This window comes from Talpa europaea (genome assembly GCF_964194135.1).
Source record: "Talpa europaea genome assembly, chromosome: 4".
Classification (NCBI taxonomy): domain Eukaryota; kingdom Metazoa; phylum Chordata; class Mammalia; order Eulipotyphla; family Talpidae; genus Talpa; species Talpa europaea.
In genome coordinates, this window is record NC_140070.1 from 122,619,965 (window position 1) to 122,632,012 (window position 12,048).

The window sequence follows — 12,048 nt, forward strand, 5'->3', positions numbered from 1 at the left end:
GGCAGAAAATGCCACCATTAAGGCGTACTTTGGAAAATTATTGTATGGATTTACCATTATAACGTTTTTAGAAAATCTAGGTGCATAATAAATGAATAAATTTATAGCAGCTGACCTTTAAAAATCTTCAAGGGTTCCACATGTACACTGAACATTGTGCAAGTCACTGAACTTGGTCTCCAAGGTCTTCTCTGATGTGATTGTCCCAATTTCTGGGCATTTTCTCAATCCATTCTATTTTGGGGGAGGTGACCCTGGCAAATTCTGTTACTTCATCCATGAAACTCAGTTTTTTCATCTATAAGACGGGGATAATACTGCCTGTTTACATTAATGCAAGGAAAGCATTCAGTATGTGCCATGCAGCTACTAAGCACTCAACAAACGTAAGTTATTATTTATTCATTCTATGTCTTCAAACAAGGTTGCACTACTTAACACAGAAAATAAAATGGCAGCTATTAGATACTCACTTATGTTCTTGACTCCTGAAACATGAGCTACTTGGCATCAACAGAGTTGTCCTTAATCTCCCCAGGTGTTCCTTTCCAGACAACTGTGAGATGGCTCTTATCTGCAAAACTGAAGAATAAAAAACAATCTGGTCATTTGTGGGGACAAACCAGTGGAGTTTTTCAAATTTGATGGGCTTAGAAGTGTTCCTGTCAATTAAATTAAAAGATTTTGTTAGGCTGGTGTCCCCGTTGTAGTTCCAACTCATGATGCAGTCTAGTCCTGCTCCTGGCTCTGCTGCAGGAGGTCTGCTTTCTGTTGAGTGCCATGTTGGGCCTTCCTATCATGTTGCAGTGGTCAACTGAGTGAAGCTCCCACACTGGTTAAAATGGGTTCAAGTCTATTTCCTGACTTTAGAAGCTTCTTTTTTCCTGACTCATGAAGGATCTCTTCTTGCAAGGCTGTCTCTACACCTGGCCTATGTGAACCTCCTCCATGTTGTTGTCCTTCTTTTTCAACACCTCTAAGTCTTTGTCAGGATCCTCCTGACAAAGTTTCTTGGGCTTCTCCCAGGTTTCTTCTGCTTGTGTGTTCTTTCCTCTTCCTTTTTTGGAGCGGGCTTCTCAATGCCTGGCAAGTCTGCCTTTTTCTTGAACTTCATTTTCTTAGCAGGGGCCCTGGGACCATCTCCTGTTGGCCTCAACTTGGACTGGCCTCAACTTGGACTGACTTTTTTTTCCCTAATTTTTTTTGGTGACATTGGTTTATAACATTGTATATAGGGCCTCCCTGGTGCCGTAGGGGTTAAGTTTCAGTGCTACTACTGCAAAGGACCACTCTGATGGCCTGAGTACAATCCCAGGCCAGGGAGCTAACCGACATGGCGCCGCAGACCTCTCCTGTCTTTCTTGCTGCTCCCCTCAGCAGTGTATTTCAGTCTGCCTGTTCTGTTCCCCGCTCTGTCTCTGGTGAATCCTCTCACCCCCCACACCTCTGGCATGTACCCCAGTGCTAAGCAAAAATAAATAAATAAATAAATCTAAAAAAACCCCTATAACATTGGAGGAATATGTACTATCACCTCAGATGCGTAACTGTTGGCCGCTGTAAGTGTTGGCTGAAGCCTAGGACTCTGATAATTGGTGGTGCCTCCTGGAGGAGGTTGCTGGTGAGGATGGATAACTGCAGGAAAAATGTGAACAAAGTATCAGCGAGGGTGGAGACATTGATAAAAAATATAAGGGACTGCAGATGTAGCCCCCAGAATTCAGGTTCGAGATGCAAGGTTTGGGATTTCAGTATTTTCAGATCTTTAGGGATTCTGGGGTCAGCAATTTCTTCCCCCACCATGCAGATCTTCTAGAAGGCTGTTGTGGGCCTCTGAAGAAGGTGGAGAGAGGTTTCCAGCAGCCAACTTCAAAGAGGAAAAGTCTGGAGGCTTTGAAAGTAGCCAAGTGACTGAAACTGTTCCCAGTTTTGCTGCTGTTACAACCTGGCAGGAAGGCCAAGACGCAGAGCTGAGTGCCTTGCTGAGCTGTGTGAGCAGGCCATTTGTCAATCATTTGGCCACTGCCGTTGTTGTTTTGAGTGTCGTTTCTCTGGTGCTGTGCTGGGGCACCTCAGCAGCTCTGTGAGTATCTCCTGTTGTGTCTTCTTCCATCTTCATGAGTTGATACCCAGCCTATAATCTGGCTGTCATGTGCTCTATGTCTTCAGTAGTGTGAAGGCACCATCTTGGGAGCATTTGTGCTTTGGACTTCAAAATACTGGACACTGCTTTGGGTGAGATAAATGGCCATTTTAGGCCTCAGTAACTCTTTGTTATTCCCTGGTTTGTTAAAAAAAATCCCATTGTTGGGCCTCCCTGGTGGCGCAGCGGTTGAGCGCTGGGTTGTGAAGCTGCCCGCAGCCTCTGCAGCGCAGGTTCAATCCCCGGCTGCTCCCCAGCCACTGGAGGAGGGTCCCACATGGAGCGCAGACCTCTCCTGCCGCCCGCTGTTCCCCTCAGCAGTGTACTTGGGTCCTTCTGCCTGCTCTGCTCCCCGCTCTGGCTCTGGTGAATTCTCTCACCCTCCCGCGCTTCTGACTATACCCAGTGTGTGTATGAATAAATAAATAAATAAATCTTTAAAAAAAAATCCCATTGTTGTTCTATGAACTTGAATAGTCTTGCAATTGTGCATGTGGGTGAAGAACTCAGATGGTGACTGGTAAACTAGTGTCCTTGGCTAGTTTCACCACACCACACCCTGTATCATTACCACACCACACCCACCATCAGTGCACCCTTTATCCTAGACCACTGAGCAGAGGCTGCGGACAGCTTCACAGCGCAGCGCTCAACCACTGTGCCACCAGGGGAGGCCCCACACTGGATTTTTAAAAGCACTCCAAAAATACAATTTGATTTTCCTTTCCTTTCATAACTTTTTTTAATTTCTCTTGTAGCACTTAGCATAGCCTGTTAGTTACAACATGAATATTTTCAAGATCTTTTATCAGGTAATCCTTTTCTTTGTCAGAAAAATAAAATCTATGTTTCAGCATGTACATTTCAAATCTTGTCATATGTATTGGGTGAAATTCTGAGAATTCCCAAGGCATGAAAATTTCCAAACGAAGTGCCATAAGGAAAATTGTTAATTTTCCCATTATTTTTGCAGGTTTTAAGAAATGAGCGAGTTCTCATTTAAACTCAAATTTTGGAATTCCCCTAGAAAAGGTGTAGATTGGCCACTTTTGTACATAGGAAAGCAAGTAGCTAATAATGATTACTGGCCAAACATTTAGAAAAACATGAACTTCCCAAGTTCTAGTCACTATTTAGAGTTTGTTTCTGGCATAGTTCTGCTAGGCATAGAGCGGTGACTCCCAAGCTTACATTTTGCCATATCCATTCTTGTTCTTACACAAAATTCACTCCAAGTTTCTCTTCCAGCAACCTTTTGCCATTCCACAATCATGACTCCATGCTCCTTTAGGTATTTACCCAGCCCTCTCTCAGCCTTTGCATGGACATGGATTCTTCAGTAATTCCTCGAGTGCAGCTAACATTAGGCTGTAATGCTTTTCTGAAGCACATATTCAGAAACTTCAAAGTTAGATAGTATGATGGCATAACTTCTGGAGTCCATTTGCTATGCTGCATTACCAGCCTTTTACGTAGGCCTGCCAACATGTTATCCCTCTTTACTAGAGAAGTTTCTTTCCCCATTTTCTCCCTTTATTCAACCCTAAACAGAGGTAGCAAAAGCAGTTGACAAAATAACCTTTAGAATTGCACACTTTTTCCAATGAAGTTAGCTTTTACATTAAAAAATGGAATGGCAACATTTCTGCCTCAGCTGAGGGCTTGCTTGAGAACAATGCAAATATATATATATATATATATAAATATAGACACACACACACACAAATATACATATATATGTACATATATATTTTACTAATTATTGGAACTATTCATCGGAGTGGTAAACAAAGATCTAAGACAGTATTCCTCAAGGCAAAATTTATCTTCTTCCTTTGAAATGTAACAGTTTATTGAAACACAAAGCATAAAGATAGGTTCACCTAAGAAATGCTGGTGAATATTTTATCATTGAGTGTTTAGAATTTCCAGTGCATGATGATAATAAAAAGAAGGCTTTCCTACTTCAAAACTGATTTTGTTACTGTTTTTAAATATTTTGTACAGACAATATAACCTCTTACTTCCTGCACAGGTTGAAGAGAGGGGATAGTGATGGGGGCTGCTTCCCTTACTTCCTCCTCCCATAAGACTGCTTGGAATCTCCCCAAATGACAACTCTCCTTGATTTAATAACTTTAAGTTTTCTATCTGAAGAAACAGTGGAGAAAGTGCTCTTGCACTTTTTTCCAATGTAAGAGAATGAATAAACATTTGTTTACATACTTACCTGACTTAGATGTATTTATTTTGTACCTTCCAGACAGAATTTCTGTTTCAACTGGATTTCTTTTCAGTGTTGCACCTAGACAGCATCTGGCCAAATGTTAGTTCACAAAGTGTTTGTTTGTGTTCCTGAGTTAAGTCAAACATGTATCCTCTTTGTTTAAAGTTGTTGCCTTGCCAAGAATTGAGGAATTTAAAAAAACAAATTTCTTGAACACTCATAGCTACATATATGGTGTGACAGTTTCTGTTAAGAAAATGTGAAGTAGGGCAAGGAGAAGGGGTAAGTTATAGCATAGTGGCTCAGACGACTTTTCCTGCCCAGAATCAGGAGGGCAAAGGCCTTACATCAAATATAACAATGGAAAGAAAACTTTGGAAATATGCCACTGAATTTACCCCATCTCGCTCTCTACCAGGTATGAAATTGACTAAGCTATTTAGTTCTCTATGTCCTAAAATTTTCATTTTCAACTTGAAAGAAGAATACTTCACTTTCTATTTGAGTTGTTGTACAGATTAATAAGTCAAGTCACTCAGCAAGATATGAGGAATATGAATACTTATACACACTGTTTGTGGGTATGGAGACTCAATCAAATTAGCCTACACGCCTCACTCACACTTCTGACTTATTTGCTGAGTATGACCCCTACAGTTTCACCCATTATTGCAAATGGCAAGGTTTCATCTTTTTTTTAAATAGCTAAATAGTATTTTATTGTCTTTATATACCACCTTGTCTTTACTTACTCCTCTGTCATTAGGAAATTAGGTTTCCATGGCTATTGTAAATAGTACTGCAATGAATATAGGTGTGTGTAGGGTAAGTAAAGATTGGTTGGGATTTTACTCTGTTGGTTTTTGTGATTATCACCTGCAGCCTTGACTGCAGAAGGCACTTGAAAGTGTGGGCTCAGGGCATGCATACCTGATGGTGGACACCTGGAGTAGGGTTTGGGCGTGCGTAAGTGGGCACACCTGAGCCTGGAGGTGGACGATATAACGACAGCATCACTCAGAGACAGGAGGAGGCTAAGATGGCGGAATGGCTACGCGAGGACGAGCAACGGCTGCGAGAGGAAGAGACCAGGAGAAGACGCCAGAGAAAGCCCAGAGGTAAGAGCATATAGAGATTTGCCGGGGAGCCCAAGTTGCTGTCTCCCTGCTGCCTGTTTTCCTTGCGTACTATTTAAACAACCTGCGGGGATGATGCCCAGGGCTCCAAGGTTCTCTTTTAAGCTGCCTGAAGCGAGGGTGAGCCTACCCTGCCTGGGATGGCTGCAAAACAGTGTGCACATAGCCCTTCAAATTAGTGTTTTTGCTTTCTTTGGGTAAATACCTAGGAGTGGAATTTCTGAATCATATGGTAGCTCTGTTTTTAGTTTTTGAGAGTTTTTAGTTTTTGAGTTTGTTTTGAGAAAAATTCATGTTGCTTTCCTAGGGGCTGTGTAGCGGCCCAATGGCGTAGAGCAGGATCTCTATGATCCAATGCAGATGGGTAAAGGAGCGTCCTGGAGCCCTCGGTGGCCTTTTTAGGCTTTTATTGGGATTTTACCAAGTGCATGGCAGGCAGGGGTGCTGGGGGTGCAGGGAGGCTGGCAGGCCTCCCAGCCCCTGGCAAATCTCTCTTTCTGGGCTCTCTCCGGCGTTCTCTCGTGGTCTCGTTCGTTGTCTTATGCTGGCTGTTCCCGTCTGCTTTGGTATCTTGCTTGTTCCCTTTCAGTGGTTCTGTTATGTGACGCCGCCCTCATAAGCCCCATCTCAGCCCAGGTGAACCCACCTAGTATGCCCACACCCTACTCCAGGTGCTCGCCATCAGGCATGCATTCAAGACCACAGGGATCCATCATTAATCCTAATGGCAGGAGGGCAGAAAAGCCTAACAATCATTTACCCTACAGGTTGGATCAATCTTCACTCTCACTGAGTGTACCAGGATTCCTTTCTCCCAAATCTTGGCCAACATTGTTGTTACTGGACTTTTTGATATGGGCCATTGGCACAGTGTGAGGTGGTATCTTATTTTGGTTTTGATTTTTTGACTTGTATTGCTTTGATGATAAGTAATGTACCTTTTTTTTTTTTTATATGGCTGTTGGCCATCTGTATGTCTTCTTTAGGAAAGTGTCTATTCAGCTCTTTAGTCAATTTTTTTTTATTTGACTATTTGATTTTTGTTGAGTTTTATTTTTTTTTTTAAGATTTATTTATTTATACAAGAACCGGGGTACAGACCAGATGTGCGGGAGGGTGAGAGGATTCACCAGAGACAGAGCGGGGACCAGTACAGGAAGACTGACGAAATACACTGCTGAAGGGGGCAGCGGGCAAGACAGGAGAGCTCTGCCGCGCCATGTGCGACCCTCGCCAACTGGCCGGGATCCAACCCGCACTGCAGAGGCTGCGAAGAGCTTCACAGCACAGTGCTCAACCACCTGCGCCACCAGGGGAGGCCCCTGTTGAGTTTTATTAGATTTTGAGTATGTGGCCACTTGTTAGAGATATGATATGCAACTATTTCCTCCCATTCTATAGGGCTTCTTTTTTTTAAAAAAAGATTTTTTTATAGAATTTTTTTTTTTAATAGAGGCATGTTATTTATTTATTTGTTTGTTTTGTTTATACATGCACTGGGTACAGTCAGAAGCGCGGGAGGGTGAGAGATTTCACCAGAGCCAGAGCGGGGAGCAGAGCAGGCAGAAGGACCGAAGTACACTGCTGAGGGGAGCAGCGGGCGGCAGGAGAGGTCTGCGCGCCATGTGGGACCCTCCTCCAGTGGCCGGGGAGCAGCCGGGGATCAAACCAGCGCCGCAGAGGCCGCGGGCAGCCTCGAAACCCAGCGCTCAACCGCTGCGCCACCAGGGAGGCCCTAAAAAAAAAGATTATGCATACAAGAACTGGGGAACAGGGCAGAGGCACAGGGGGGTTAGAGGATTTACCAGAGAGAGTGGGTAAGACAGGAGAGGTCTGCTGCATCATATGGGTCACCTCCCTGGCTGGGGATCGAACTTGTGCTGCAGTGGCTGTGGATAGCTTCACAGTGCTGAGACTTAACCCCTTGCGCTACCAAAGAGGACCCAAAGCACCTTTTTTGTTTTAATGCTAGTTTCTTTCACTGCATGTAAGTTTGGTGACCTTTGCCAGGTTTCACAGGCACTGGAACCTACTTTTTTTTTTTTTTTAATATAGAATTTACTGATTTTATTGTGGTACAAAACAAATACACCAAATGCATACAGATATTCAGCAAGTGTCTGTAAAGCTGTAGTGAATTTTTGCTTTTTTAAATAAGGAATTGAAGTTACAGTCGTTATATATTATCCTACTTTTAGTAAACGCTTGGTAGATTTCAAATTAGTAGTTACATTGAGCTTATCCTGAAGTCCTGGTTTACATAATTTTTAGTAGTGCCTTCTATGGTTGCCTCTGATGTATATCTAGGTATTAGATTACTCATACCCTTCAACATTCCTTAGTGAGGTCAGATTAAGTTCTGCTTTCCACGTAACAAAAGTAGCCACATAGTTGTATTCATATCACTTTTTGTTAATTTTTTTCCTTCCTGGCATTTTTTGTTTTCTGGTGTATTTTTCATTTATTTAGTGTATTTGTTTATGTCTATATTAAGCTGTAGCCTCCAATGCTAATCAGTGGATGTAAGAATAATTTTGTGAGTCTATGTAGGAGTCATAAATTCTAAATCATGAGTTATGCGTTGAGAGAAAAACCTGAAGGTCCATTTGCTGGTGAAAATGTGTTGGTGGGGGTGGGGCCCTGGCTGCTCTGTGAACTATGAGTGACTTTATGAGGTCACTACTAGTCCTGAAGTGTGGGATTTAGGGGAGTGTAATTCAGTGCACTGCCTTTGTTTTTTTTTTTTTTTTTTTTTTTTACTGGGAAGTGGCCTGGCTGGTGGGGGGCACCCCAGCTCTTCCAAAGGTATTTCTCCTTGATCAAGGGGTGTGCCTCCATTCTGTTTAGTTCTCCTGTGCCCAGGGCCCATGTCTGAGCTACATCCCTACAGTCTTTGATATTCTCCTTCCTTCCAAGTCCTGGACTACAGCCTACAGACATATCTCTCTATGCACTTCTTGTTCAGTGAACCATGAATCTCATCCATGTCCTTTTTAGTGCAGTCTGTGCTAGTTTCTGATATCAAATGGGTGTTCTAGTTTAGTGTAAGCCATGGACTTTCTCAGTTATGTGTCTCTTGGGGAACTGAGATGATCCTCTTGGAAGTGAAGCAAGGAACCTCTTCTCATGCCATCTTGTTCCTTTTTTCCTCTCTTGTTAATGAAGGAGGAAATTAGGAAATGATATAGACAGTCGCTAGGAACAGGATGCCCCAAGAACCCAAGTCCATTTATCAGTCTGATTGGAGAACAACAAACTGACTCAATCATTGGTCATTTGAGGGGGCCCCCCAACTCAGTAAAGAGTGAAATGTCCAGAACACCAACAGATAACAATGCTAAAGCAATGGGCCAAAGCTAGTTTTACGAAGGTAGGCCAGGTAATGTGGGCAAAAACAGTGGGCCTCTGTAGCCTAGGAAAACCCTGCAAACTCTGTGGACCTAGGTGACCTAGGCGACCCTCCCACAGGCCAGCCAATCAGCAAGAGACAACACAGATACCCAACAGCCAAGCTCCCACTCCTTATAAACACCTGCTTCTTGCCACCTCAATCAGCAACCCATTCAGGATTCCTTTCTATGCAGCGAGCTTTCCTGTTCGTCTTATCTATCAATAAATCTCTTGCTTTTCTGTATCTTTGGTCTCAACATTGAATTACTTCCTTGCTGAAGATAAGAATGGAGAAAGAGCTTGCCTGTAGTCCTAGGACTCTGGGCCTGTTCCCAAAACCTTGATTCATTAAGAGGGGATGGAAACTCACATTGATGGGTTTCCTATCATGTGCCAGAGACTGGACACTTAATTTACAAGCTACCTTTATAAGATTTTTATTTTAATGTTTAACACTTGAGAGAATTTTTTCTTCATGAGTTTCCAAACCCTAACAAGGACACTAAACTAATAAGAGACAAAGATATGACTCAAACTCTGGTGTGTTTTTTACTCTATTCTAATATTTCAGCAGTGTCTAAAAAGGTAATTACCTCTCCTGTTCCCTTAATAGATTATTGTGTAGATAAGTTCATGTATTACATGACATGATTTTCCAACTTTTCTCCCTGTAATCTTTTATTATTTTTATGTTATTATATCTCCCTCATTCCATCTCACCACCCTTATACTTTCATTCTTTATAATCTATCCTTTTTTCCATACTTCATTGAGATATTCAAATATATATACATACATATATACATACATATAAATGACACTGAAGGATATAAAAAATTCCCTTCTACTAATAGCTACAAATTAAAGAGATTGGAATGCTAACTATTATTTAAAATAGAACAAATCAACCACCCTTTCAGATGTCAAACAGGTCAAACTATTCATTTTCTTCTTTTTTAAAGTTGACTCAGCCGAATAGAATAGTCTGGTTTTTAATGAGAGGACTTTAGGACAAGGTCCAAGTTCATCGATTCTTCTTTAATCTATCCATTTTCTCACTTAATTTCTTAAAGAATAAACTGTGTCTTTTTCACGTTGAAAATGGAATTTAAATTTTCACTGATGTGAAAAATTTCTACCCTTAGGTAAAGACATTTGTCATATAACTACATGTTTCACTAATGGATTGGTCAATCTGTATTAAGAGTTCCCAGGAGACATTAACATTCCAAATATTTGTCATATGTGATCTGATGATGACTTAATATTCTAAGCATCTTGTAGACTGTTTACAAAAAGACAAACAAACCCCCCAGTCAGTATGGTTAGTTGTATGATGATAAATTAGACATTTTGTAACTTGCAGGTAATGGCACAGGCCAGCAGAAAAAGTAGTTTACAATGAGTTTCATTATAAAAGAATAATGCTCTGGCCAAAAAAAAAAAAAAAAAAAAAGGTATAGATTAATAACAAATGCTCTTCATCTGTATTTAGTTCTGGGCTTTATGAATTATTTATGTTTCTGGGCAAGGCCTGGAAAAGTATTTCAATGAAGCCTAATTTGTCAAGGTTACTTATACTTTACCATATTTTTCCTAACTATATCTTTCTGGATAGTACCACACATAAATATTTTCATTGTGTTGTGCATTTATTTGCAATATTGATGGCACTGTAAAATGTGGGGGTATTAGCACCTCTTTAACCAATGTCAGGCGAAGAATTAAGATTGGAAACACCAGTGTCTTCCTTTTAGAAATATGGAGGTTAACTTTGATTATTATTCAGCTTTTGTGGCTGATGAGCCAGCTATAAGTCATACTGTGGAAAATTTATTGTCTAGAAATCATGCTACTGAATATTTTATCTTACTGGAAATGTACTATAAAGGGGCTGCATCTTTAATCAAATACATGATGATGTTGCAATCTCTTGGTTGTACTGTCATATTAAAAAGTTGAGGTTAAGCAAAATTAAAGGTACAGCTTCTGAAGAGGGTAGTGTTTATGGATGTGGGTATAGATATTATTATTCTAAAAAGTTGTATTTTGCCTTTTATTAGAGACCTCGTAACAGAATAGAAAGGAAAATTTGAGATCATTGTAATGTTCAGATTTCAGTTACACTTGGTAGAGAAGCATGAAGTGGCCATTGAAGGAAAGAAAGAGGAGAATGAGATATGGTTGTTCAATTGTTCTCAATTTCTAACTAATTTATGCTCAAAATTTCATAGAAAATCCAAGGAAATATCCTGCTCATAGGATAACACTTATTTTAATTATCATAACAATTATTTTAATGCCTGCTTTGTACAAAAGGTGCATTAAGTGTGCACTTATTCTAGATGACTGGTTGCAGGTAGTTCCTCATCCATTTGCCTCGATCACCCCACACGTGATGCTTGTGGACTTTTCTTGCTGTTATGTTGGATTTGGGTTTGTGTAGTCATGGACAAGAAGAATGATTGCTGATTTTGGATCTGATTGTCAGTTGAATATTCCTGTAACTTTCAGACACTCTATCCTAATGTTTATTCTTTTTCCATCACTAAAAAATAAGAGATCCTGAAGGAGGTTTCAGAACAACAGTAAAGTCTAAAAAGACTGTAACCTAGAAGGACCCACTGGAAGGTTGAAAACACCACTGAATATTATCAAGGCTACACCTTTTTAGCTACTTTTCACATGATACTGTTGTTTTAGAAATGTTTGCCTATAATCTAATTCTCCTTTAAAAATCTCTCTCTGTATGTGTTGTAATCTGGTAGAGACTAATTGCTTAATGCACAAGATTTAAAATCACTTTACTGAGTTATGGAGTTTCTTGATCATTCTAAATAACTGATAGGTAAATCACTGTTATTTAATGAAACATTTTTTATGATGGAAACTTTTTATCTGTATGCTGTCTGATAGAGTAGCCACTAGTCACTGTGTGACAGTTCTACATTTGAGATGTGATTAGTGTGCCTATGAAACTAAATTTTTATTTAAATAGCCACATGAGACTGTTGGCCTAATGCATACAACTATTGAAACAGACAGTTAAGTGCTTACATATGTTCAGGATAGGGGTGACACTGGCTTTTTTAAACAAGTTAATTATATTCATTTAGAAGTCCTTTTTTCTGAATAAGACTCCATTTATTATT

General features: G+C 40.5%; 1 protein-coding gene across 1 annotated transcript in view; it reads left to right on the plus strand.

Moving 5' to 3' along the window:
* Nucleotides 1-5,409: 5,409 nt before the first annotated feature.
* LOC311170348 (tetraspanin-3-like) overlaps nucleotides 5,410-12,048 on the plus strand; it is a gene marked incomplete at both ends in the record, with an annotated part of 119,027 nt that continues 112,388 nt past the window's right edge. Inside the window, one exon of the mRNA XM_084232718.1 lies at nucleotides 5,410-5,488. Within this exon, the coding sequence (XP_084088844.1) occupies nucleotides 5,410-5,488 (79 nt within the window). The remainder of the gene's footprint in view (nucleotides 5,489-12,048) is intronic.